At 35.8% G+C, this 27889-nt stretch overlaps 4 protein-coding genes across 4 annotated transcripts; all 4 read left to right on the plus strand.

Moving 5' to 3' along the window:
* Positions 1-419: 419 nt before the first annotated feature.
* On the plus strand, positions 420-1115 carry LOC136807629 (uncharacterized). Its single transcript, XM_067064223.1, has one exon. The coding sequence runs from the start codon at positions 420-422 to the stop codon at positions 1113-1115; it is 696 nt and encodes a 231-aa protein (XP_066920324.1).
* A 4278-nt stretch (positions 1116-5393) lies between these two features.
* LOC136807591 (uncharacterized) lies at positions 5394-8591 on the plus strand. Its single transcript, XM_067064182.1, has 3 exons — positions 5394-5769; positions 6007-7721; positions 7896-8591. The coding sequence occupies exons 2-3, from the start codon at positions 6527-6529 to the stop codon at positions 8489-8491; spliced, it is 1791 nt and encodes a 596-aa protein (XP_066920283.1). The 5' UTR covers positions 5394-5769; positions 6007-6526; the 3' UTR covers positions 8492-8591.
* A 441-nt stretch (positions 8592-9032) lies between these two features.
* Positions 9033-15794, plus strand: LOC136807593 (ketosamine-3-kinase-like). The gene is made up of 9 exons (XM_067064183.1): positions 9033-9120; positions 12424-12592; positions 13005-13088; positions 13324-13424; positions 13750-13918; positions 14118-14171; positions 14374-14515; positions 15035-15209; positions 15537-15794. Exons 2-9 carry the CDS (start codon positions 12446-12448, stop codon positions 15607-15609), a joined length of 945 nt encoding a protein of 314 aa, XP_066920284.1. The 5' UTR covers positions 9033-9120; positions 12424-12445; the 3' UTR covers positions 15610-15794.
* On the plus strand, positions 15794-27647 carry LOC136807630 (uncharacterized). Its single transcript, XM_067064224.1, has 7 exons — positions 15794-17599; positions 17965-17968; positions 18389-19991; positions 20179-20206; positions 20433-22097; positions 22569-24394; positions 25545-27647. The coding sequence occupies exons 1-7, from the start codon at positions 15794-15796 to the stop codon at positions 27562-27564; spliced, it is 8952 nt and encodes a 2983-aa protein (XP_066920325.1). The 3' UTR covers positions 27565-27647.
* Positions 27648-27889: the final 242 nt, after the last annotated feature.

Consider the following 27889-nt stretch of genomic DNA (forward strand, 5'->3'; position numbering starts at 1 on the left):
ACTTCTTTGCTACAATTAAGAGTTCGTAGAGCACGTTCGTTATGGGCTTACCCCAGACAAGAGTTTTGGTTTTCGCGTATGCAGGCAGATCAGATTTTTAATCATTTTTGGCGTAACGATTTTCGAATGTCACGGGAGACCTTTCTGTCGTTAGTAGCACTTTGTTCGGCCAAGATTAGAAAAACGTGACACACAGTTACGCAGAGCAATACCCATAGAAAAAAAGAGTAGCGATTGCTTTATGGAGGCTGGCAACTGGAAACTCCTTTAGGACTGTCGCAAAAACATTTGCCGTTGGAAGCTCAACGGCAGTACAAATAACAAAGGAATTTTGTTTAGAACTAACGAGACTCTCCCAAAGGTTTATCAAATTTCCTCAAACAAGAAGAGATACTGCTAAGGCGATAGAAGAATTTAAGATGAACTACCAAACCGAATTTCCCCAGGTAGTTGGCGCTTTGGATGGAACTCACATCCCAATATCTGCTCCCAGTGTTGAATCGAAAGCTGACTATTACAGTAGGAAACAGTGCTACACAGTATCAGTACAAGGGTTAGTTGGGGCAAATTTAATGTTTTTAGATGTTGCAACGGGATTTCCAGGTAGTTGTCACGACGCTAGAAACCTTCGAAACTCCTCACTCTTTAGAAGGGCCGAAAATCAAGAAATTTTGACGAAACCTATTGACGTAATCGATGATTCAGAAATAAGACCCCTTGTCCTCGGAGACGGTGCCTATCCCTTACTATCATGGCTAATCACACCACACCAATTCGGACCAGGGCTAACAAGAGATCAACGTGTTTTTAACCGAAAATTATCGAGTGGTCGGGTTCATATCGAGAGAGCATTTGGGATCTTAAAAGCTCGATGGAGAATCTTACTCAAACGACTTGATAATAGGATTGAAAATGTCGCTGCTGTGACAATCGCCTGCGTCACTCTACACAATTTTTGTCAAATGAACAATGAAACTTATACAGACGAGGATGGTGTTCTCGAAAATATTTTGAGACAAGAGAGACAGTCAAGACAAAGAAGACGGCAGAATTATGATCGAAATCCTAATGGAAATACTTCTCGTATCTCATTAACCAACTATTTAAATCAATAAACGACATGTCAAAAGAAAAATTATGATAAAAATCCTAATCTGGGCTCCCAGAATACTGTCCGTGACAAGTGATCGAAGTGACAAGTGCAAATTCGTGTCAATGTAAAATTTCAAAAGATACTACTGCGTACTACTGTAATAATACCGTTTTTAACAAAAGAATTTTTCTGAACTTAAAAAAGTTATTTGTTGTTGTTGTTATTGTCTTTATTACCGGCAAATATCTGTCCAAATTGTAAGAAAAACTCTCTTTCTTTTTCTTTGTCTTTGGCTTCAGCCTCAAGCTGTTTTTGGTACATTGATAGTTGAAATTTTTGAAAGTTTTCTTCACTTCTCTCAAAAACTTTAATTTGCTCCTTTTGCATTTCGATAAGCTGTTCCTGGAATGTTCTCGGTTTTTCTTTCTTTGGAACTTTCTTGGCGGAATGTTTACGCACGTCAGTTTCTAACTGTTTCACATATTCTAGTGAACTATCTAAGTCATCTTTTGTCTCGTTTTCTTCGATAAGTTTTCTCTTGATAGCTGAATAGCTGAACTTGCACTGCAAGGTTCAATGCCCGACGCATCATCTTTCTCAACTGCTGGTGGTGTGGTTACATCAAAATTCTCAGAAGGCTCTAACTCGTTTCCTGCGCCGACTTCACAAAAATTCAGGTAGATTTTTTTTCAACATCTCTGTCGGATAACACTTTGTCAATATCATCAAAATATTCACACTTTTTAACAGCGGCTCCACCAGTTGATTCGTTCATGAGCTTTTTGCATTTATGATATTTGTCTTTCATTCCCCATATCTTTTGCTTGCATTGATTTAGATTTTTCGGTTGTCCATGCTTTGAAACTTTTTTCACGATGTCCGGCCAAACCTGGTTACAGCGACTTGATTGAATTTCGTTGAAATTTTCGCACCATTGCGTGATTAGTATATGTTTTTGTTTTTTGGTGAAACGAATTTTCTTTGGTTCAGGTTGTGTTTGAGGAGCTTGGTGTGGAACGACTTGTTGTGGAAACATTGGAGGTACCATTTGCTGAGGTGGAAAGGGTTGCATCGGCGGCATTTGTGAAGATACCATTTGTTGTGATGCCATTGGTGGCATTTCGTTAAGGTGACTTGGTACAGGATAATACATAGGTTTGTAACCTGGACCACAATAATTGTTATAATTCATTTTGCTTCGCTTCACAAACTCAACACTTTACACACAGAAACAGTGCACAGCTTTCTTTGAAATGATTTGTGTGAGAGAAATCTTCTCACGTTTATTTATATCACCACACCCACCCCATTATATTCTGTATGATTGATACACTACTTCTTTTATGGAAACAATGAAATCACCCAGATAGCATTATGCATTTTTCTGAGAGGTCCATTGTTTTAAAATTCAAAACAGAAAAGAGGAGCTCGAGGGCACCTCGAAAATTTTTAAAAATTTAAACAATAAAGTCTTTTGTGTCTGGCTTGAGCAAGAGAAGAAAAAACTCAAAACTTTTCAGACCGGAATTGATTTGAGATCGTAACTGAAAAGAATTTTCCTTCTACCTATTGTTATCCGATTTTATAAAAAGTAAAATCTCTAGTGTGACCACAAGGGACTTTTCCATAAAACACGAGCATAACTTTTTGAAAAAAATGAACAAATTTTTCCTTCACTCTCCATCGGCACACTTTACAATAGAATTTCATTTTATATTTTACAAAAGGAGCGCATAAACTGTAAGACGGAGAGTTTGTTTATCTAATCTTACAATAAGAGCCAATCAGAAGATAGAAAAAAGACAAAATAAAAAGATTCTAAATAATGTTTTGATATTATGTTCTGTGTGTATATTTTTGATATGAAACGGAATTAAGTCAACGACGAATAATTATGCAAATTATGTGAGTTCCCTCGCCGCGAAATTTGAATTGTCGTTGTTGTCATTTGATAAGCTACCGAGTTTACTGTCCCTAAGCTAGTTATTCAGTCACAACTTAACCATCAAGATTTATCCAAGTGACTGAATCAAACTAGCTTAGATTTCTAGGCTAGTGGTAGTCTACCGCCAGATTTCAAAAGTCAAAAAATCACATTTTTTGCAATAACTCAAGAACTTCTTTACATTTCGTAATGAAATTTTCAGGAAATGTATATCAACTACCTTATTGGTATATATTTTCGCGTGTTACAAATTTTCGCGAATCGCGAAATTTTTTCGAAAAAACGTGTTTCGCGTGTATTAAATTTGGCGATTGCCGACTTTTGGAAAATTTTCGCGTGTATTAAATTTCGCGATTCACTAAACTAGGTATTTTCAGAAAGTGGGAATATAAAGCAAGAAAAAGACTGATTTTGCTTGAAACACAACGTTTTTGATGTAAAAATACTAACAAAATACTAAGAAAAAATTTTTCGCGTGTATTTAATTTCGCGATTTTGTAATTTTGAAAAATTTAAACAGTATTAAATTTCGCGAAAATTGACCAAAAAACTCGCGAAATTAAGTACCCGCGAAAATTTGTAACACGCGAAAATATATACCAATAAGGTATTAAGATTTCTAAAAATAAAAAAAAATTCTAAAAATAACCAAAGACGGGGGTAAAATCAGTCAGGGGGTAAAATACTTTATTTTGCTTGTGTCAGGTTTTCTGAATAGTCGGCTTGACCTATGAAGTTAGTTTTTTTTTTAAATGACTAATATTTAGAAAAGGTCTGGAATGAGTGAGTTTTTTTCCAGGGGGTAAGAAACTGAAAAAACCGCTTTTTTGAGATTAAAAATCAGGAAACCAATTTTAAAACTTTTTAATCCATTCATTCAATACACAATCATGTAAGGAAACTTCCCTGAAAATTTCAAGTCTGTAGCTACTCTCAATCCTAAGATATTTCTGACAATGTGAATGCAAACCCCCGGAAACGCGTTTTGAGAAAATCAAAGAAAAAGGCAAAAGTCTGCAAAAATGGGTATTATTTTAAGTTGGAAAGCTCTTTTCAAAAAATTTCTTCACTGAATACTCATCCAACCAGTCAGGTTTCAAAAGTTAAAGTAAAACATTTCACAAAAATTGATAAAATATCCAAAAATCAACAAAAACATGTTGCGCTAAAGTCATGTATACATAGCAAAGTTTGCGGTAATCTTGCGATAACATCAAATTTGGGTGAAAACAGCCACATAAGTGTGTCAAAATGTTCATTGAAAGTCCAGCATAACTCTCTGTAGGCATGAAAACTTTTTGTGTGCATATTTTTATTCACATAGACTAGATGACAATGAGCAATGAGCTGGCTTCTTGACCGAAGGAAGGCTGTTATGAGTGGCGGGTGTCAGATGAGAATGTGCGTCTCCAGAAGTTAGGTCCAGTTCATTATAATGCACATTTCCATCTCTGTTACATCATGTTGTGCTTGGAAATATCTCAGTTGCATTTAAATCCACTACAAAACATTATGTGAGCCACCAAAAAGCACACACCGCCTCTCACCGCCTATATGCTCCTCAAAACAAAATGGCGGCAACTTAAATGTTTTTCGTAGAAATCCAGCAACATAACCAATGTACAGCAACTTTATGGCTTCTGTAGAGTCTATTCTTCATTTAAACAAATCATTTCCATCAAAGAAATTAAGTTTTGATCTAAAACCTGCCAAGAAATCTGCAGAATCATGCTAACAGCTTGCTTTTCAGCTTGTTTTGATGTGTTACACTACTGAAGCTACCATCTTTAATTTTAAGGATGACGTAATGCCACGGAAAATAATATTTTGACGCTCGAAAAGGGCGTAAAAAGAGCTTTCTTTTGGCGTATCACATTGCTTAGCCTGTTAGACGAAAACCGTAACTTGGTCTAATGTCGACACCCATCCAATATTTTATATATGAAAGTATATGCAAAATATTTCATCTATTTTGAAAATATAAATTTTCCTTTGGTTTTCTTATCGTAATATTTTCTCAATTTTGATGAACAAGATCAATTTCTGTAGATATACATTACCCCCTGATTTAAGAAAACGAGAAAAGAGAAAAAGTATTTTAGGTTGAAATTTTAAGATATTTGAGTTAAAAAAAAACTTAAAAAAGGCAGTTTGTTTTGAAAATAGAATATCAACTTTCTTTTGGTTCACCAGAGTTTGTACATGTTTAAAATGGATTGAAAAACCGCTTTTTTATCGCGATTTAATCGCGATTTAACGTCTGTTACTTTTTTTTCAGCTTGGATATCTAGGCTATATGTTTAACGCGTTCTAAGTTCAAGGCCTAGCAAGCGTGATTTGACGTCAAAATCCTGTGGACCTAATTAATGATGTCGTTGCAGTGTTGACGTCAAAAGAAAGAAAAAAATCTAACGTTCACACCCATTTTTGACGTCGTGCAAGAAAAACAACACCGAAAAAATGGGTAGAAAATGCATTGTGCGTGGCTGCAAATCTAATTATAACAAAAGTAAAGCGTTGCAAAATGAAAATATACGAATCAGGAATGAAGAAAAATTAGCCGATTTTCGTAAAATTCCAATGTATGGTTTCCCAAGCAAGAAGAAAAGACTCTATGAAAGGCAGCGCTGGATCAAATCCATTCCGTACCTTACCGAAGAGATCGTCAATAATAACAATACACCAGCGGTTTGCCGTAAACATTGGCCAGAAAACGCTACTTTTGAAACAGGTGTGTAACCTTATTGCTTTCGTGGAATATTTGAACAAGCTTAAGTCTTCGGATGAGTTTTTCTCTGTTCATAGCTTATCTATTAACATATTTTCGATATTATAAAAAATCCAAATCTGATGCTTGTTTTTGTTGAAAATTTGTATTTATAATTCACTCATAGGCGGCCCATAAGATACAAATCTACAACACAAAGTTCAATTAACTCTTAAACGCTATGTTTATTTCTTTCTTTAGGTCAGAACGGCCTTCCTCGACCAATCGAACCACCATCAATCTTTGATAATATACCGTCCAGTTCCATTCCAACACCTCTTCCACCTCCAAGACCAACAAAACGCACGTCTTTCGAAACTCGCAGCCAGCAGGAGGATGAGATGGAAGAGTTTAGAAATCGCGACAAACTAAAATTTGAGGACATCGCCAACTCCGATCGATTGACATTACTCGGTTTGCCTATCGTCGCATTTCAAGTCGATGGTGAACAGTGGATTCAATATATCAGGAATACCATCATTTTCGCTGAAAATATCGAAAGATTTGAGATTCATTGCGTACAAAATGGGTGTTCAATGTACCATAAAATCCCTTTCGAAAAATCGTATCACTCATCTCGATTCATGGTCGTGTCTTGAGGAAGCACTTTGCTTTTTGAAAAATAGTGAATTCACTCGGCATCAAACCATTTTACAAGAACAAATAGAATCTATGAAACCACCTCAAGTCGGAAAAAAAACTCTATTCTCCGCAAGTACTGATGCGAGCATTCGGCTACTTTTCTCAATCTCGTTCACTCTACTCAAGGCTCCGATCCGATTTCAAACTCCCCTCAATCAAGACGCTAACCAACATCTCGTCCAAAGTCAACAACACATCCGACAGGACATTTATCAACGAAATCATCAAAGCTGTAAAACCTGACCAGAGAAAGTGTATAGTCATGGCAGACGAAGTGTATGTAAAACAGTGCCTACTCTATCATGGTGGAACCGTCTTTGGTCAGGCAGAAAACAACCCATCCAGTTTAGCAACTTCCGTACTCGGAATTATGGTGAAATGCTTATTCGGCGGTCCAACGTTTTTATTCAAAATGATTCCTGTGAAAGCTATGACTGCTGCTTTTTTGTTCGATCAAATTCAGCAAACTATTGCTCTGTTGCGTGGCGCTGGTGCCGATATCAAATCAATAATCGTCGATGGAAATCGAACGAACCAGAATTTCTTCAAGCAGTTTGATACGGTCAAAGACAAACCCTGGTTGACAACTGATGGTATTTTCCTTCTGTTCGATTTTGTTCACCTGATTAAAAGTATTCGAAATAATTGGTTAACAGAGAAGACTGGCCAACTCACATTCAAAGAAAATGATGATACATTTATTGCCAAGTGGTCTGACCTTATCCGATTACACGAAGTTGAAAACATGTCAAACTTCTGCGGAGTTCGTGGCTTATCAAAGTTGACCGAAGTCGCCGTACGCCCCAAACCGGTCGAACGGCAACGTGTATCGACATGTCTCCGTGTTTTTTGTGAAGAGACGTTAGCAGCACTTAAAGTTCACCCACAGATGCAAAACATGAATGTCACCGGCACTGTCAAATTCATCGAAAAAGTCAACACTATGTGGAAGATCTTAAATGTTCGAACCGTTGGGAAAGACATCCGACACAACAACCCTTTAGAAGCCGTTATCAACTCTCCTCAAGATTCTCGTTTGCAACAACTCATTGATTATGCTGATTGGTTTCTCTCAATCGGAAAAAAATCGGGAGGAAAGCGCATGAAAACATTGACTAAAGATACATCAAATGCACTCCACCATACTCTAAATGGTCTTGTGGAGCTGACGAAACATCTTCTTATGTCACCTCACCAAAAATATGTTATGATTGGAGAATTTTGCTCAGATCCATTGGAAAAAGAATTTGGAAAGCTGAGACAAGGTTCCGGAGGTGAGAACACTTTTTAATTTCTTCTAATTGAAATGAGGTCTTCATTTCAAACATTGTTAATCATTTTACGGCTTGAATTGTTTACCCATGTAATTATTAATTCGCGATGCGTTTTTCGATTACTTACAAGTTTACACCGAAAATTCAAAATTTTCCTTTTATCTTTATCTACAGGAAGGTATTTTATCACTGCTCAACAAGTACTCGAAAAACTCGATATCAAGAAAACCAAACTTTTGCTAAAGTTGAATGTCGACCTGTCCGTTTTACGAGCTGAACCGGGTCATTGTTGTGACAAGTGTTTTTTTGCTCTTGATCGTGATGGAATAAGTTTGCTCAACCAGTTAGAAGAGGAAGAGATGTCCATCCCGGTCGAAACGAAAATGTCTCTTATATATATGGCCGGTTACGTAGCTCGTAAAGATGAGATGAGTGAGCAGGAGTTATTCGATGCTACGATGTTTTACGCTCAAAAGTACGGGAAATATCTTCACGAGCTTGACCGTGGTGGTTTGAAAATTCCGACTGATACGATTTGTCAATGGACGATGTTTTCATACATAATGTTCAATCATATCCGACATCTCGTCTGCCGAACATCACTGTCTGATGTCTTGATGTCTATCGCTCACACATACGCTTTTGACTCTATCACTAAAAATAATGCTATGATATTATCGAACATCTTTCTGAACAATTTCTACAAATCGCAGACGCCTCGCTCCTCGAAGGAAGCGAGCCAGAAAGTTCTAAAGCTAAAAGAAAAATGAAACATCTTTTTCTATCATCACACTCTGAGTGCATCCAGTTCTTTCAATTTTCTATAGTTTATTTTTTTAAATAAAGTGTTCAGATTTCATTGTACTTAGGATATCGTACTCGTAGTGAAAATAACAGAAATGATAAACTAACTTATTCCTAAATCATATTGTCTAGATAAACATTTTCCGTAGCTATCTCTCTGAAAGATTTGAAGTTTCATCATAAAACCTTGAGTTTTTTTCTTTCTTTTGACGTCAACACTGCAACGACATCATTAATTAGGTCCACAGGATTTTGACGTCAAAGCACGCTTGCTAGGCCTTGAATTTAGAACGCCGGTTTTCGGAAAAATGTCAGTAGGTGGCTGATCAATAACAAGCTTTCTCTTAGTCTAGCTTTCTCTGAATATCCTTAAATCCTGTTTCCTTTTGTTTACATACAGAGGAAACAGGATTTTCTGATGGCGTATTGGCGGCCGCCCACGATAAAGCTCTGATAAAGAAGTAAGTATAGTCGTGCCCAACTGGGAAATACTATAATATTTTAGGGGGAACAACTATAAATATTTTTGCTGTTGAACCCGACAATATCTCAAAATGGCGCGTGAATTTCTCTGACTGAAGGACTGAAGCTGAAGGTATCCAATTAAAATTCAAAAGTTTTCAGCTGCACAACACTACGTCAAATTTCAGTTTACCTAGGCTGGTATCTTTTATAGTGTAGGAGAGCTGGAGAAGTTGTGGATTTCCTGTTGTGGGGGGGGGGGGGGGGGGTTACCATTGCATTGACTTCCAAGCCAGCCAAATGTTAATGAGGACCCTGCCTGGTCCCTGCGCCGCCGACACACAAGACTTTAGCAGTTACATCAATATGCCAAAAATTGAGATATTTTACTAACTAAGCCCAGAGAAAAATTTTAAACCTTTATTATTTGAATGCATGCCTTTTTAATACTCAAATATAAAAAAATTAAAAAATTTTAACTTGGTCATTAGGCGACAATCTAAAATATGTTCTGTTCGCGTCATAAAACATCTTCAAATCCAGTCGGTCGGTCGGTCGGTAGTAAATTTTGTCGGGTTTTTTAAATCTAGGAAATCCCGAAGAATCAAGTGGGCAATCAACAAAATCTCTTGCCACCATCTTTGATTTTCCAAATTAAATGTGCGCGCGCATGTGTGAACCTTAAAAGCGGACCGTATTTTCGGCTCTCAGGGGTATTGGCCCTACCACGTGGCCGAATTTTGACTTGAAAATTTCAATAAGGGTACATGAAAAACTCAAACGGGACTCAATGTGGGCTAAGTAGACAAAAACTCGTATTGAATGATGATTCAAAAGAAGTGCTTTAGCTATCAAAAACTTTTTCCGACATTTTTCCGACTTGTCCAACTCGGGATTTATGTTTTGAAGGTGAGTCGGTCGAGCGACGCGAACGGAACATATTTTAGATTGCCGCCTTAGTCAAAAAAGTCATTAAAATTGATTAGCCTCTGCGATGGAGTGCAAGGCTGAAAGCTACATGAATATGGTTCATCCTATAAAAGGAAGTTTATTCTATGGTGGCCTATCTTGAAGTGAAGGTGGTTGAACAAAATGTTTTTGGCATATCAATGTAACTGTTTGAGAAAAACTTTGTCCTGTGTCCAGAAGTTTGAAAAATTAACACCAGAACTAACACTGGACAAAAGGTTTCCAGTGCAGTGTGGCTGAGGTATACTTTTTGGCACTGGACAACAGTCAGGAGTTTTTGCCTAATTAGGAAAGTATTTTATATACAATTTTCCTGACTTTCCCAATTAGGAAAGTGCTCAAAAAAGTTACCTTTTCTCCAAATCACTCCATAATCGCAAGCTCTATCTTATCTAACCATGACCATTAGTTTTAGTAAAAGTCAAAATTGATCTATTGAGCAAAAAAATATGAATCCTCATGGGCGGAGCATTGAGATATACCGTGAGATCGGGTAACTTGCATCAGTTGAGGCTAACATGCATCGCCCTCAAATGAATGGGTTGGCAAACGATATCATACTCCAGGATGCATCGTCTCTTATTTTCCCCCTATTTTCTACTTTCCTATCTTCTATCCTGATTTTCTGTCTTTCTCAAGTGTTTCTAACTGTTTTCTAAGTATTTTTCTGAAATTTGCCCGTACCGTTGAAACAGGTCTCCGACCCGACTCGAACCACCAAATGCAAGCAACCTTGGTTTACAAACCCAACACCTAACCGCTTGCATCAACGAGACACGACAAAAAGCTGTCATTCACAAATACTTGTAGTGTGTAATTTACAGACCTTAATTAAGAAAGCTCCCAACCCTACCGGTGCCCTATCCCTACGGGATCCAAAGTTAGGTCTCAGGGTACGAATGCCCCTAAGAAGGCCTTCGGCCTTATATTGTGACTCTCGAGCTCCAACCCTAACCCTAACTGATAATAACCGAACCCCCGTCTACGTCCGCGGATTGAAAAATTTCACTTGCATCCTGGAGTATGATATCGTTTGCCGACCAAATGAATGACCTGGCCGGTCATCAAAAGAAACTACGCAGCTCCCCGCTCGCAGCTCTACTCTATTATTTTTGTTTTGATTTAACTTTGTATTTTAATGGCCAGCCAGGTCTTTCATTTGAGGGCTAAGCATGTTAGCCTCCACTAATGCAAGTTACATGATCTCACAGTATATCGCCCGAAACAAATAACTTTCCTAGTTAGAAAATTTCAAAGCATTAAAGCCCTGGGCACAGTTTGAAATTTTGTTTCCGCATCATGTAGAAAGGGTTTTATTGGGTCTTTCCTTTCCTACCGTCAACTGCTCTAACTTGGGATGGTTGGTCGAAACATGGGACTGGTTGATGTCTGGTCTGTATTTTCACTTATACTGTTAAATCTCTATGACAACACATTTGTTTTGATTACTCCTCCAAGTTTATCAATCATACTTCTTCGTTCCTCTTAAAGTGCACAGACACTCGTGTGTGTTCCTCTACAAATTTTTTCATATTTCAATTTAAAAGCCTACTTTTTGCAAAAGAGAAATCTAGTATTTTTTAATACGTCATTTTGTCCCATTGTTTTGTCAGATAGTCCAAAGTTAGAGCAGTTTAGTTAGGAAGGCCTTGCCTAATTAAATTAGGAGATTCGGAAAAATTGTAAAATACTTTCCTATTTAGGCAAAAACTTCTGACTGGACAAACACACCGAACTGTCCAGTGCGTCAACAGGGTCGTCCCGAACGCCAAAGAGCTAAAAAAGGGAAGACCCTCCCGGCGCTCTTGGAAACTTCCAGTGTTTTCTGGAGCAGCTAAAAAAACACTATTTTTCTCTCCGGAAAGTACCAGAGCTTTTTTGGTGCTTCATGAGCAAGTGATTTTTAACACTTTCTAGAAAACCATTTACCTAAACACGGTTACAAAAAATATCCAGATGTTTTAATAAAATACTTAACAGTCTTTGAGGATGATGGTTCAGCCATTAATGAAATGGAAGCACAGCCACTATCGTTATTATATTGCGGATATCTTGCTCTAGAACACCAGGGAAGTGCACCGGAACGTTCTGTGCGGAGTGCGGTTATGTTTTTTTATTTTGACCACATACAGGAATTCGCCAAATATTGCTTGTAGACACAAGACTCCTGGATGGGGAATCCACTTATTTCCCTTCAGGAAGGGAACTAAACGGGAAATTTAACATTCTCTCATTTCAAGCAATTATTTTACACTTCTTTTCAGTTGTCACACTAGCGTCCTGCCAAAATGCAGAAAGAAATTAATAATAATTATAAATTTAAATATAATATTTAAAACACTTTACAATAGGGGGTCATTTAGTACATAACACCAATGACACTTAGTACAGTGGTGGTCAATTTTTTTCAAAGTGGTAAAATGCAGTTAGTACACCAGGTTCTGTGTTTTTTAATCCATTGATTTAGTTACAGTACACAGTTGTTATGGATGGTTATGGAAGTGTTTTTAAAACAGGAATTTAAGACTGATGATGTTAAAGATCTCCATACGAGCAGTGGAGGTTGTATCAGTGATGGCAGAGCTTTTCAAATAAATGCACAGAAGATTTTCATAAAGACTAACAACAAAGATGAGGTATATAAACTGAAAATTTTAGCATATTTTAATTTTCAAATATGGTAGAAGTTTCCACTTTCTCAAAGGTTGAAACAGACCTTCCAATAGACTTTTTCATAAATTACGTTACAAACGTCACTTGCCTCATTTTTAAATTATTGCCATGGTGATTTACTCCCAGCAGGTTTCATTAAAACTACTTCCTATTCATAAAAAAATCATTTAATGTCTCAAGAGACATAATCACCATGGTAATTGTTTGAATACGAGGCAAATGATGTCCGTGACGTAATTTATGAAAAGGTCTATTGTATGGACTTCATTTGAATGATTTGCAATATTTTTTTCTGATCTGCAAATAATAAACCACCTATTCTATGCAGAATTTTTTGGATGTCCTGTTTGGATATTTATTTTCGCTTCCTTGTAGGCAGATGTCATGTTTGAAGGAGAAAAAGAAGGCCTGAATGAAATCCTCAAAACCAACACTGTCAAAGTTCCCACTCCAATAAAGGTAATAATTTTTTTGGGGATCAACTTGATTAAAGGTATAAATGTTAAAAGGACTAGAGTTGAATATTTGGTATGCACTAACCAAGCGGTATAGGAATGACATACATTTTGGCATGCAATACCTTTTTATTCAAATTTTTTGGGGATTGGGGACGAGTTTTGTGCAATTACACTATGTCAAACTTAAAAACTGAAGTCCAATTTTCAACTTTTCTGATGTCTATACATCACTTTAGGTTTTCAAGTGGCCTGAGAATGGATTTGGATTTGCTATGGAGTATTTAGACTTAAAGAATTTGAGGAGCTCTAGCTCACAACTGGGAACCCAATTGGCCAGGTAAGGTTTATATTAAATCATCTTGAGGCCTTCCCTTACAATATCTGTGCTGTGACATTGAAATTTTTACCAGGAGATAATTTGTAGAATTTTAGTTTGACCACTTGTCTAGTTGGTATTTTAGACCAGAATATAAACTTGGCTTAAATCAGGTATTGACCGACTGGCTCACTAATTGGTTCCTGAAGGTAGTGGAGATATTTGGCTGGTCTTAAAATACAAGATTAGTGTTATTGAGATTTATTGAGCTGTAACAAAATTCCAATCAATGCCCTAATTTTGCTTAAGTATTTTAGATTGCTTCATTGCTTATTTACATTTTTAGATTGCATATGCACAACATCAACAAGTTGAATAACATTGAATCAAATGCAAACAGAATCAACGGCAATGAAAATATTGTAAACAATGATGGGATTTATCAATTTGGTTTCCACGCAACAACTTGTTGTGGTTATATACCACTTAATAATACTTGGAATAATGATTGGATGGTAAAAGTTTTTTTCTCAATTACATTTTTAAGACTTTTTAAATGATTTTCCTCAAACAGTTTTAACCTTATTGCTACACCTGTGTCACAGACCTGTTGTGACCCATCCTTACTAGATTTTTGGCCTGCTGGGAACAATAGAATTTCTATCCCCGTTGGGATTTTGAAAGAAACTTTCATCTCCACTGTTAATTATTTAGACCTTTTATGTTCGCCAAAGACTTGAAGATAAAGTTAATCGCATACAAGAAGAAGTAAGGTCTAAATTTCCACTTTTACATATTAAATTTATGAAGCTATTTAGACTGAGAATGCAGCTGAGTTGAAATGTTTTTTATTTGTCTCTTAAAACAATCTAATTTTACTAAAAAAAACAACTTTAAAAGACACTTGATGTTTTTTTCTTTGGTCAGTGGTATCATCTGGTATTATTATGCTTTACTTTGATATCTCTAGTATGGTGACAGACAGCTGATGGAATTATGGTCAGAACTTCAGTTGAAGATCGATCAGCTTTTCAAAGGACTCGAAATTCAACCTTCATTGATACATGGTGATTTATGGGGTGGAAATGCAGGACAGCTTGTAAACGAGCCAGGTATCTTTATTATATAGCCTCTAAATATCAAGTTTTTTTTTTCACCATAAAGCTTTTCAAAGTATAAGAAGCTTGGTTTAACCTCTGATTGCTAGGCTGGGCTTAAAAAATTATTGGTTTGCCGTCACCCGACCCTAGATTTTGGAGGTGGGTCGGTCAGTCAGAATTTTTTTTTATTTTGGCAATTTATGAAATTTTTGTCCATGGAAGGGTTAACAGTTTGTTTACATTTATGTAATTTTGAATAAAAAACAGAAGTGCTAGCAGGGAATATACGATTCTTATGCTCGAGACAAACAAGATACGAACGTTTTGATTTATTGTTTGAAGTTTTTTAAGGAAAAAAAAATCTTTTTTAAAATGGCAATAAAATTTTTTTGGTCGGCAGGTTTTGAGGTAGGGTTGGCGGTTGGGTGACGGCAAACCAACAATCTTTGTTGAGAAAATCCAAACGTTGATTTGTATGCCCATCATTGATTCAATTTCAAATTTCAAATTTTTGTAATTGTTTTATCATAGTTGTCTTTGATCCTGCAGCATTTTATGCACATCATGAATTTGAACTTTCAATAACTGATATGTTTGGTCGATATGACCCTGGATTCTACAAATCATATCACGCGTTAATTCCAAAGGCTAAAGGGTTTGAAGAACGCCATCAACTTTATATTCTGTTTCATTATCTCAACCATTGGTAATTATTGATAATTACTTTATTATATTTTATTAGAGCTCCACCACTTAATAAAATGCTCAGGAAGCGATGAAGTCCATTGATTTATTATTTTTATATCCTTCCATGTACTTTTTCAACCTTTTAAAGAGGTAACTAGATTGTTTGTATCTTTGACCTGTAAAATCCTTCTGTGTTCTTCTTTATGCTTGTAAAACTCAGTCTTTTTATGTTACTCTTTTCCAAAACAAAGATATTCAAGTTACAAGTTTTTGACTTTTAGCTTGAAAACAATAGAAATCGAAGTGGTTTGAAAGCTGTTGTGAACATTTTTGCCTTGTTTTTTAGGAACCATTTTGGACAAGGTTACCGGTCCTCATCTGTATCAACTATGAGAAAAATATTGAAATTCCTCAAATGAAATATTATTATGTATAGAAACCTAAAACAGAGACTTGAACCATGAGAGATGTGATCGATGATGTAGATATAGCAAAACAACTGATATATTTTAAAATCTTATTTTTAATAAATGATTTTTTTTATATATTTTGTAAACTAGGAAGGTTGTTACTATCCATTTTGATACTGACTGCATTGTTTTTATGTTGCTTTGCAATCTGTTCCTTTTAAAAAGCTTCTTCTTGTGCTTCTTGGTTTATCAATCAAACATATTTTTTCTTCTTATAGATCACAAAAAACAAGCAGATCATCTAATCGAACAAAAAATGGATATCCAGTTTGAAAGGGAAGCAGTTTGCACTCATACAAACCTTGGGAAAGTTGCAGTTATTGAGTTTTATCAATGTGGATCTTGCTCTGAAGTGTTGTACTCCTTCAACAAATTGACCTTGAATTTGTCGTTTCAACTTGATCAATGGAATACTTTTCTTAAGCAACTGAAAGTCAACTTTAACGTTGTTGGTACAGACAACAGTGTTCAGTGTAGCAAATGTTTAAACAATTTTACGCCCTTACAAAGTGCAGAAACATCTACAAGACAAAACAATAAAGATTCTTTAGTTTGTGAGATATGCTATCAAATATTCTCTTGCTCCTCGAAATTTAAAGAACATTGTGAGACACATAAGAAATTGAAACCCTACGAATGTAGCGTCTGTAAGAGATCTTTTTCTCAGAAGCATACCTTCGAAAAGCATGCAGAACTTCACAAGAGAAAAGTATTTACAAGTAGCCAAGATGTTCCTTTCAAATCTGTGGAGTGTATGAAAACCAGACCTACAAAAGCTGCAAAACAAGATATTGTTAGGAAATTCCAATGCGATTACTGTGGGAAATTCTTTCGCTTTAACAACCAACTTCAAACACATATTCGTATTCATACTGGTGAAAAACCATTCAAATGTATCTTATGTGATAAAGCTTTTAGTGATCCAAGTGCTCTCAAGAGACATAAAATAGCCTTACATACCAACATTAAAGATCATAAATGTGATATATGCGGCAAGGCGTTCGCTGTTCTTGGCAACTTGAGACGACATTATGTCACTCATACAGGAGAAAAACCATATCCTTGTAAAATTTGTGATGAACGTTTTAGAGATCCTTACCACTTGAAGAAACATTCACGTATACACACTGGTGAATCTCACAAATGCAGCAATTGCGAAATGTCCTTTATTGATAAGAAAAGTTTAGACAAACATAAAAAGACTCACCTCTCAGGTACCAAACCTCCAGAACCAGTTGCACGGTTAGATTGCACTTATTGTGATAAGAAGTTTACTTATCCATCACAACTGAAGAAACACATTGTAAAACACACTGGAGAAAAGCCCTATGAATGTGACATCTGTGGGAAGAAATATTCACAATCAAACTTACTTTTCACACATAAGAAAATGCATGCTGGAGAAGAAAAACCACATGAGTGTGATATTTGTGGGAAGAGGTTTTGGCGAAAGCGTGATAGAGATAGGCATCGTAGATCAAAAGTGCATGAGGTTAAAACTGGCCCAAAAAAGAAGTCATTTCATTGCGATGTTTGTGGTGAGGCTTTTAAAAGTGCTAAAAATTTGAGGACCCATTCAAAAACGCATGAAGGGGATAAGCAAAACAAGTGTGCTGTTTGTGATAAAACGTTTTCAGAGGCGAATGAGTTGGTGAAGCATTATCAGTTACACAGGAAACTAGAGAAAAGTGTTGTTTCTGCGAATCAAGCTGATTTGCAGAAATATCTTCAACTCCATGAGAAGGGAACCCTTGAAAATGAAAACGATAAAGAATCTATGCATGATACTGCAAAGGCTGGTAACGAGAGTGAGAAAACTGATACAAGTGAGGAAAAGTCTGCTCCTAATACAACATCTGATAATAATGAAAACAGTGAAAAGTCGACATTCATTGACAATGATGGTGATGGTTCTCAGATAAAACCAAGAGATGATATTAAATGATAAAATCTGTTTCCAAAAACTGCTAGTCTGTACTTTTTACAGATTTTTTAAACTCTCTTGAGTTGAGAGAAAAGAGATATTAATACCTCATTGTAATGATAATTTTGAGAAGCTTCGTATTAGATTTGCACAAAGAAAGGTCCAAATGGGAAATAAATTACTTAAAGATGCTAAAAATGGAGCTATTACAAGGGGTTATAACTTTGAGAAATGAAAAATTTGAATGCATTATTGAAATCAGCCGGTTCAAAGTTTAAAAAAAGTATATTTAATAAAAGTTTTTGGTTCTCACTCAAGCTACTTCATTTTCAGGATATTCTAAATATATTATTTGTATTGCCTCAAATTTGTCTTTCCAGCAAGGTATTACTTTTTATTGTATTTTTTTTCCTCAAGGGCAACGTTCAAAAAAGTGCGAACAGTCAATTTTTTTTGGAATAGACAAATTTTTAATCATTCTGGGTATAATTTAGATAATAATACATTTTGGTTCAAACAATGTTTGTCTCTCTTTGTAAAACTTACGTTGTTAATTTTGTCACCAAATTTTGAAATATATATGCTCAAAATTGGAAGTCGCTCAAGGATTTTTGTCCTTTCTGGTCTTTTCTTCAATCTGATCCTTTGGAACTCTTTGACTAATTCACTGTTGGTTTAGCAATATATCTTAAAAATGATTTGCCTTTTTAATGAGCTTTGTGAGTTTTGAGCAGAAAAAAAACAGACATTGACTTGTAATTGTTTTTTTGTTTTTTTTTAGTGAACATAGAAAAAAAGATTGAAAATATTTGATATCGAAGATGAAAGAAATGGACGTGCAGTTTGAAAGACAAGTATCCTGTACCCACTCTGATCCAAACAAAATTGCAGTCATTGAATTTCATCAATGTAAAACATGTCCTGAAGTGTTATATTCATTTAATAAATCCTCATTAAATGTAACTTTCCAGTTGGATGAATGGAACAAATTTGTGAAAGATATTAAAAGGAATTTCAATGTGGTAGATTCAGAGACTGTTACATTGCCAGAGGATACTACACAAATCACCACAACAAATGATGATTTAGAGTTTGTTTGTGAGACATGTTTTCAGATTTTTCTATGTCCACTGAAATATAAAGAACATCGTGAAACTCATTTGAAGAGGAGACCATTCCAATGTATGATATGTGAACGACGTTTTTCAAAAAAGGAATTACTTGATAAACATTTGACGCTACATAAACAAAAGAAAACCAAGAAAAAAAGTAAAAGTAAAAGCCAAAGAAATCAGAAAAAAAGAAATGGTACAAAACCCAATCAACAAGAACCTGCTTCCAAAGAAACAAAAGACACCCTTTCAGATTCAACTCATATTTCTAGCCATGAAACTGATACAAAGAAAAAATACAAATGTGGTTATTGCGGCAAGTTATTTATCTCCAATAGCAAATTGACCTGTCATATTCGTGTTCATACTGGTGAAAAACCTTTCCATTGTGAAGTCTGTGGAAAGGAATTTAGAGGAAAAAGCTCACTCACAAAGCATTATCTAACACACACTGGTGAGAAAAATCATGTTTGTGATGTCTGTGGGAAATCTTTTTCTGTTACTTCGCATCTTAAAAGACATTATATCACTCATACAGGAGAGAAATCATTTTCATGTAAGATCTGTGGTGAAAGGTTTAAGTATCCATACAACTTGAAGCAGCATTCTCGTGTTCACACTGGAGAAACTCATAAATGTGACAAATGTGAAATCTCTTTTATTGATGGAAAAAGTTTAAATAAGCATAAGAAGATTCACAGACCATCAAAGGAGCCCCCATCTTATGAATGTACCGTTTGTGGGAAAAAGTATGGAAAACCTTCACTACTGGCTAGGCACATGGGAATTCACACTGGGGAAAGGCCTCATGAATGTGAGGTGTGTGGAAAAACATACGGCTTTCCAAGTGAACTTGAAAAACATAAAAGAACACATACTGGGGAAAAACCATTCATATGTGAGGTTTGTGGAAAAGGTTTTAATGATAAACGTAATCGGGATAGACATCTAAGGAATGTCCATAAAGGATCTGATAAACCACCTCTACATTGTGATACTTGTGGTGAAGCTTTTACTGATTTAGCAAGTTTAGCAGACCATTCAAAGACTCATGAAGGTGATGATGTGAATAAGTGTGCTGTTTGTGGTAAAACATTTACAGAAGCAAGCGAACTGGTAAATCATTATCAGTTACACAAGAAACTTGAATCTCAAGAAGAAAGTAGTGAATCACAACCTGAGGAAAATGTTTCAGATGCTCCTCCTGAGGTTCATGAATGCGCTGTATGTGGTAAAAAAATTTCAGAATCAAGTGACTTGGTAAAACATTACCACTTACATCGGGCTAACAAATAGTTTCTTTTCTAATGACAATTTGTTTTAGTTTTGAAAAAGATATACCCAACGTCATTGGTTGGAGTAAAAGTTTATTTTTCCTATTCACAAAGCTAACTGTTATCATTCGTGAAAGAATTTTCCTGAAATTTAATTTCATCATTTTGGGGTATCACAAAATGAATTCCTTGTTGCTCCTTTTTAAAGCTGGGGGTCCACTGAAAAAAAAAAGTTTGTCACAAATACCTGTCGCAAAAAATGAGTCCTGACATATGTCTGGAATCAAAAGTCTATTGTTCTTTTTTACGACGAAGTAAAAAAGAATAAACGATGTAGAATGAAAACGTTTTCATTTGTCATCGCTTAATTTCTTTTCACCCTATCGCAAATAAAACAATAGGTTTTCAATTCCAAACATCTGTCTGGATTTATTTTTTGCGACAAACTAATTCGCAATGAAGTTGAAAAAACAGAAATTGACTTGTATTGGTTTTTTTTTGTTTCTTTTTAGTGAACAAAGAAAAAACATTGAAAAATATTTGATATCAAAGATGAAAGAAATGGATGTGCAGTTTGAAAGAGAAGCATCCTGTACCCACTCTGATCTAAACAAAATTGCAGTCATTGAGTTTCATCAATGTAAAACTTGTCCTGAAGTGTTATATTCGTTTAATAAATCCTCATTAAATGTCACTTTCCAACTGGATGAATGGAATCAATTTGTGAAAGATATTAAAGAGAATTTCAATGTGGTAGATTCAGATACTGTTACATTGCCAGAAGATACTACACAAATCACCGCAACAAATGATGATGTGGAATTTGTTTGTGAGACGTGTTTTCAGATTTTTCCATGTCCACTAAAGTATAAAGAACATTGTGAAACTCATTTGAAGAGGAGACCATTCCAATGTATGATATGTGAACGACGTTTTTCGAAAAAGGAATTACTTGATAAACATTTGACGCTGCATAAACAAAAGAAAACCAAGAAAAAAAGTAAAAGTAAAAGCCAAAGAAATCAGAAAAAAAGAAATGGTACAAAACCCAATCAACAAGAACCTGCCTCCAAAGAAACAAAAGACACCCTTCGAGATTCAACTCATATTCCTAGCCATGAAACTGATACAAAGAAAAAATACAAATGTGGTTATTGCGGCAAGTTATTTATCTCCAATAGCAAATTGACATGTCATATTCGTGTTCATACTGGTGAAAAACCTTTCCGATGTGAAGTCTGTGGAAAGGATTTTAGAGGAAAAAGCTCACTCACAAAGCATTTTCTAACACACACTGGTGAGAAAAATCATGTTTGTGATGTCTGTGGGAAATCTTTTTCTGTTACTTCGAATCTGAAGAGACATTATATCACTCATACAGGAGAGAAATCACTTTCATGTAAGATCTGCGGTGAAAGTTTTAAGTATCCATACAATTTGAAGCAGCATTCTCGTGTTCACACTGGAGAAACTCATGAATGTGACAAATGTGAAACGTCTTTTATTGATAGAAAAAGTTTAAATAAGCATAGGAAGATTCACAGACCATCAAAGGAGCCCCCATCTTATGAATGTACAGTTTGTGGGAAAAAATATAGGGCACCTTCACTGTTGGCAAGACACATGGGAATTCACACTGGGGAAAGGCCTCATGAGTGTCAGGTGTGTGGAAAAACATATGGCTTTCCAAGTGAACTTGAAAAACATAAAAGAACACATACTGGGGAAAAACCATTCATATGTGAGGTTTGTGGAAAAGGTTTTAATGATAAACGTAATCGAGATAGACATCAAAGGAATGTCCATAAAGGATCTGATAAACCACCTCTACATTGTGATACTTGTGGTGAAGCTTTCACTGATTTAGCAAGTTTAGCAGACCATTCAAAGAATCATGAAGGTGATGATGTGAGTAAGTGTGCTGTTTGTGGTAAAACATTTACTGAAGCAAGCGAACTGGTAAATCATTATCAGTTACACAAGAAACTTGAATCTCAAGAAGAAAGTAGTGAATCACAACCTGAGGAAAATGTTTCAGATGCTCCTCCCGAGGTTCATGAATGCGCTGTGTGTGGTAAAACATTTTCAGAATCACGTGACTTGGTAAAACATTACCAATTACATCGGGCTAACAAATAGTTTCTTTTCTAATGACAATTTGTACTAGGTTTGAAAAAGATATACCTGTCCTCATTGGTCGGAGTAAAAGGTTTTTTTTCCTCTTCAAAAAGCTAACTGTTATCATTCTTGAAGGATTTTTCCTGAAATTTAAATTCATTATTTTGGGTATCACAAAATGAATTCCTTGTTGCTCCTTTAAAACACAAATTTTGCTCTAAACACTCATTTTTTGGGATTAGTGCTACTCAGAAAATATCCGCAACCATAAAAAGGTTGTCCCATTAAAAGGTTGTCTTTTCGCTTCAATCCTTTTATCTATTTTCTTACCTATTTCAGAAAGTCGAATTTCTTTTAGTTTCATGACAAGTGGGGAGCCAAAATTATTGAATGTGTTCTTTCTCTTATATAAGGGATATGTTATTTGGCTTTCAGACTCTTTTGAGAATATATTTCTATTGTTTGTTTTATTTCGTTTAGACAAGGAAAATAAAGAGAAAAAGAATAAGAAAAACTAAAATATCAATAGCAACAATGGATCATTTAACAGAAGAATCGTGTACTCATTCAGACATCAACAAAGTGGCTACAATTGAATTTTATCAATGTGGACCTTGCAATGAGATTCTGTATTCTTTCAACAAAATGACTATGAACTTGTCGTTCCGCATGGACCAATGGAACACTTTTGTGAAACAGTTGATGGCTAATTTCAATGTAAACGCAACAAATGTTTCTCTACAAAATCTTGATTGTAAGGAATGTGGGCAAACGTTTCCATCAACCGAAAAATTAAGCCAACATATCAGTACTGATCCAATGGCCTGTGAGACCTGTTTTCAAATATTTTCATGTCATGTGAAGTATAAAGAGCACTGCGACAACCACGTAAAAAAGAAGCCATTCCAATGCTACATTTGTAAGAAAGGTTTTATGCACAAACAATCCCTGGATAAACATATACCATTACACAATCAAAGTCAAAACGCTGTTGTCACCAGAGTTGATTTACCATATCGAGTAACTGGATCTTTGATAACGGGATATCGAAATAAACGCACTAATGTTGTTCGGAATTTCAAATGTGATTTTTGTGGGAAAGCGTTCGAATTCAATAATGCCTTGCAAACGCACATCAGAACTCACACTGGGGAAAAACCTTTTAAATGTAATATTTGTGAGAAAGCCTTTTCTGATAAGGGTAGCTCAGTAAAGCATCAACGTACGCATACTGGTGAGAGACCACACAAGTGCGATGTTTGTGAGAAAGCGTTTGCAAATGCTGGTAATTTACGTTTACATTACATCCAACATACTGGGGAGAAACCTTACATTTGTAAAGTGTGTGACGAATCATTCACATGTCTCTACCTGTTGAACAAACATTTATCTGTACATTCTGGCAAGCCTTTTGTTTACAGAAAGAACGGAAAACTACACACTTGTGAAATTTGCCAGAAGACTTACACCAAAAAGAGTGGGCTACGAAATCACTATAAAGTTCACCAGCCAGGTTATAATCGTAATCCTCGCTCCGCCCCATTGTTAGAGTGTACTGTTTGTGGGCATAAATGTAAATATCCGTCCGATTTGAAGAAACATATGTTGTACAAGCACAATCCTGATGAGAGACCTCACGAGTGCGATGTTTGTGGTAAAAGATTTGTGCAGCCTTCTAGTTTAGCATTACACCAAAGAAGAGCTCACACTGGTGAGAAACCATTTCCTTGCGACATCTGTGGAAAGAGATATTACTCCGTTAGTGATCGAAATGAACACATGAAGGTTTCAGCCCACCCGAAATGTGATGTTTGTGGGCAAGCTTTTCCAAATCGTAGAGATTGGAAGACTCATATGAAGACACATAATACTACAGGCCAAGAAAGTGATTCAACTAAAGAGAAACCAACAAACCAGGGAGAAACACATGACAAAACAGCTTCTCAATTGAAAAAATATTCCGTAAAGCATGCAAGAAAGTATGGATGTAAATTGTGTGAAAAGAAGTACAAATACTCCCAAGATTTGAAAAAGCATGTAAAGAAAGAACACGACGGTGGACTTGACAAAGAGAAAACTGATATCGCTCAATTCAACATAAACAAAGAAACTACACACGAGTTTACCACTGATGAGATCCCAGCTACAGTGAATGAGCTGCAAACGGTCAGTGCCAAAGATCCACTCACACAGAAAAATATTAGCTTCTCTGAGGATTTCCAATCTGGTGCTCACAAGTGCGCTGTTTGTAGTAAATCATTTCCACAATCAGCTGAATTATGGGAACATTTTCAACTTCACAAAAAGTAGTCACTACATTACCACACGAAAATAAGTAGACATGTGATTAACACGAATTAAGGAATTTTCTGTTAATTAAAACCCCTTTAATTATACTCAGTCGTGTTGTTGAAAAAGCAAATAAAATTCTTTTAATTTTTTTGTGTGTTAATTTCAAGGACGTTTATAATTATGTGTCTACTTATTTTCGTGTAATAAGGTATTTTAGTATTCGTACTTTTTAGTGCGAGTGCTGGAGAAGCTTTTTTTTGCAAATGGATGCAATAGTTTTGGCTTTTGATCATGACAGAATCAAGTATAAAGGATTCAGAAAATCTTACTCAAATAATGAAAAACTATTAGTTAATTGCACACGAAAACTTCCCCAATTCCTTCGCCAGCTTGATTTTTTCGCTTGTGTTTGTATAATTTCTAACATTTTTTTAAGATTGAGCTTTGAGAGAAGATCGTTCGATGGAATTCCTTCCTTGTATTACGCCCAGGTGCCAAATAAACGGAGGGTGAATAAGCGTAGGGAAGGGAGAAAACGGTTGAGATATTTTCAAATGTTGCTAAATACGGTTTGGGTATTTATTGCCAGGGGTGGGAAATTATTCCTCACAATATTCACTTCCCCTCAAAAAAGGTAAATATAGACAAAATCATGCGATTTGGAGCAAAAAAAAGGGACGTTTCTTATGATGTATCAAAAATTAAGAAAGGAGTAGTCTTAATAAGGTTCGTGCTTGGTCGGAAAAGAAACTTACAAACGGGAGACATTTTTTGGCACCTGATAGCAGTACTCCGTTTCGTTAATCACTCTAGTCTTTTGTCCTAAAGGAGGAGTAGTATTTAGTTTTAAACTTTAAATCTTCAGTGCCATAAAACAACTGTAACAGTGATTATAAAAAAATAATTAAAACCTCTGAAAGTCTTTGATATCTAATTCAATAAGCCAATAGTCTTATAGAGCAATGGGCTCTTTTTGATAATGTTCGTACATGGGGGGGGGGGTTTGGAGGATAAAAATCTTCAAAATTTTGCCTTGTCCGGGGGTGAACTGATGTCTTTTTGGGTGGCTAGACCTGCTGTCCAGGGGTCTAAAGTCACAGTGTTGGGGTGGGGGGGGGGGTAAAATACCAAAAAATGTTATATCCTTCACCACCCCTCCCCCCTATATTCAAGTTCTTCTGGAAGAGCCCATTGCATAAAGCTATTTATGTTATGTTCTTCAACCCACTTTATTTTCCCCTTGTTTTCGTTTAGAAAAATAAATGATTATAAAAAAAGAATGGATCAAAATATGGATGCCATAACAGAAGAATTATGCTCACATTCAGATCTTAACAAAGTGGCTACAATTGAATTTTATCAATGTGGACCTTGCAATGAAATTCTGTACTCTTTCAACAAAACGACTTTGAACTTATCGTTTCGTATGGATCAATGGAACACTTTTGTCCGACAATTAATGGACAACTTTAATGTGATGGAGTCAACTGGTTCAGACAGTCTCCAGTGTGGAGAATGTACTATCCTTTTCTCATCTAAAGAAGAATTGATGAAACATAAAATCGCAAATCCCCTGAACTGTCGGAAATGTTTTCAAGTTTTTACATGTCCCATCAAATACAAGGAGCATGAGGAGTTCCACTCCAAACAAAAACCATACGAGTGTGATAAATGTGGCAAGCGATACGCAGAGAAAACATACTATCAAAAACATTTAAAAATGCATGAAAATGAACCAGCCAATCAGAACCAGGTACCGTTCAAATCCGTCGAATCACTAAAATTGAGGAAACGTAGATTTAATGTAAAGCGTAATTTCAAATGCCCACTATGTCCGAAATCATTTGCGTGCAACAACAATCTCCAAACACACATCCGGGTTCACACGGGTGAAAAACCATTCCAATGCGGTGATTGTGGGAAAGCGTTCAGTGACCCCAGTGCACTTAAAAGACATGTCATAGCAATACACACAAACATCAAAGATCATAAGTGTGATATCTGCGGTAAAGCATTCGCTATTCTCGACAATTTGAGGCGACATTACGTTATCCATACCGGAGAACGACCTTACCCGTGTAAAATTTGCGGAGAACGTTTTAAGAATCCATCACAGCTGAAAACACATTCTCGCATCCATACAGGTGACTCGTTCAAATGCGAGACGTGTGGAATGGGCTTTTTCAAAAAGACAGATCTCAATAAACATAAAAAGATTCATCTTCCCGGATATACTCCTACCAAGAATAATAGCCTCGCCAAAGCTGCTTGCACCATTACGAATGAGTCAGCATTTCCATCCATAGAATGTTCGTACTGTGACAAAAAATTCACCTATCCTTCAGAGCTAAAGAAACACATTGTAAAACACACTAAAGAAAGAAACTTTGAATGCGATATGTGTGGTAAGAAGTTTACACGATCCAATCATCTCTTTACACATAAGAAGATGCATGCTGGTGCGGGAAAACCACACAAATGTGATATTTGTGGGAAAGGGTATTGGAATAAGGCTGATAGAGATAAACATCGGAATTCCAGCGTCCATAAGGTTCACACTGGTTCTGATAAACAACCTTTTCACTGTGATGTTTGTGGTGAATCATTTACCGATATTACCAAATTGCGTGTTCATTCAAAGACACATGAAGGAGATAAGCAAAACAAGTGCGCTGTTTGTGATAAAACGTTTTCAGAGGCAAGTGAGTTGGTGGAGCATTATCAGCTTCACAAGAAACCAGAGAAGTGTGTCATTTGTGAGAAAACGTTCACAAATCAAGCTGAATTAAGGAAACATTTTCAACTCCATAAGAAGGTCAAAGAAAACAGCAAAAAGAAGGATGATATAAGTATTTGTGACAATGAAAATAGTGATAAGCAAATAATTGCAGATAATAATGGTGATAACAAGGAACAGTCGGATAATATAAAAGATCAGAATACAACCTCTATGAGTCATAATGACAATGAACAAGTTTCTTCTGGTGATAGTGAAGAAACCAACAGAAATGAGATGGTTTTTGGGAATAGTGGTGAAAATGAAATTTCAGTGATTGATAAAACAACTGACGAAAACAAAACCTCTGTTAATGATAGTGAAAATAAATCTGCGATGGTTTCTGGAAAGTTCAATGAAAACTCTAGCAATTGTAGTAATGTCAGTGTTGAGAACAATGGTGGGTGATTCTGAATTTTTGTTGACTGATTTTTTTTTTTCACTTTTAAGATGTGTTTATTCATTTGGGAGGAATACTGAAAAACTTTGAAATGGCCAGAGGATAATATTTTAGTAAATGGGCTGAATCTTTGTTTTTGTTTTCGAGGCACAAGGTTTTTAATTTTGCTCACCTCACCTCTTGCTAAATTCATTTTACAGTGTGGCCCAAAAATTGTTTTCAAGTTCCAATTTGTGTTGCAACTATATTTTTTTTCTTTTTTCATTTACGTTGATTTTTACATTATCGATACTTAAGTTTAGTTCTTTTCCTTTACAGTATATTCTATAATTT

Source organism: Clytia hemisphaerica, unplaced genomic scaffold, assembly GCF_902728285.1.
Source record: "Clytia hemisphaerica strain Z4C2 unplaced genomic scaffold, Clytia hemisphaerica genome assembly, whole genome shotgun sequence".
Taxonomy (NCBI): Eukaryota; Metazoa; Cnidaria; class Hydrozoa; order Leptothecata; family Clytiidae; genus Clytia; species Clytia hemisphaerica.

Excerpts from the sequence above, each read along its gene's own strand:
- LOC136807630 (XM_067064224.1), top strand. The coding sequence starts at position 15,794 with ATGTTGCTTTGCAATCTGTTCCTTTTAAAAAGCTTCTTCTTGTGCTTC. Across the intron at positions 20,207-20,432 it reads CCACTGAAAAAAAAAAGTTT|TTGAAAAAACAGAAATTGAC; the intron begins GTCACAAATACC and ends TTCGCAATGAAG. Across the intron at positions 22,098-22,568 it reads AACATTACCAATTACATCGG|ACAAGGAAAATAAAGAGAAA; the intron begins GCTAACAAATAG and ends TATTTCGTTTAG.
- LOC136807629 (XM_067064223.1), top strand. The coding sequence starts at position 420 with ATGAACTACCAAACCGAATTTCCCCAGGTAGTTGGCGCTTTGGATGGA.
- LOC136807591 (XM_067064182.1), top strand. The coding sequence starts at position 6,527 with ATGCGAGCATTCGGCTACTTTTCTCAATCTCGTTCACTCTACTCAAGG. Across the intron at positions 7,722-7,895 it reads GCTGAGACAAGGTTCCGGAG|GAAGGTATTTTATCACTGCT; the intron begins GTGAGAACACTT and ends CTTTATCTACAG.
- LOC136807593 (XM_067064183.1), top strand. The coding sequence starts at position 12,446 with ATGGTTATGGAAGTGTTTTTAAAACAGGAATTTAAGACTGATGATGTT. Across the intron at positions 13,919-14,117 it reads CTTGGAATAATGATTGGATG|ACCTTTTATGTTCGCCAAAG; the intron begins GTAAAAGTTTTT and ends TTAATTATTTAG. Across the intron at positions 15,210-15,536 it reads TTTCATTATCTCAACCATTG|GAACCATTTTGGACAAGGTT; the intron begins GTAATTATTGAT and ends CTTGTTTTTTAG.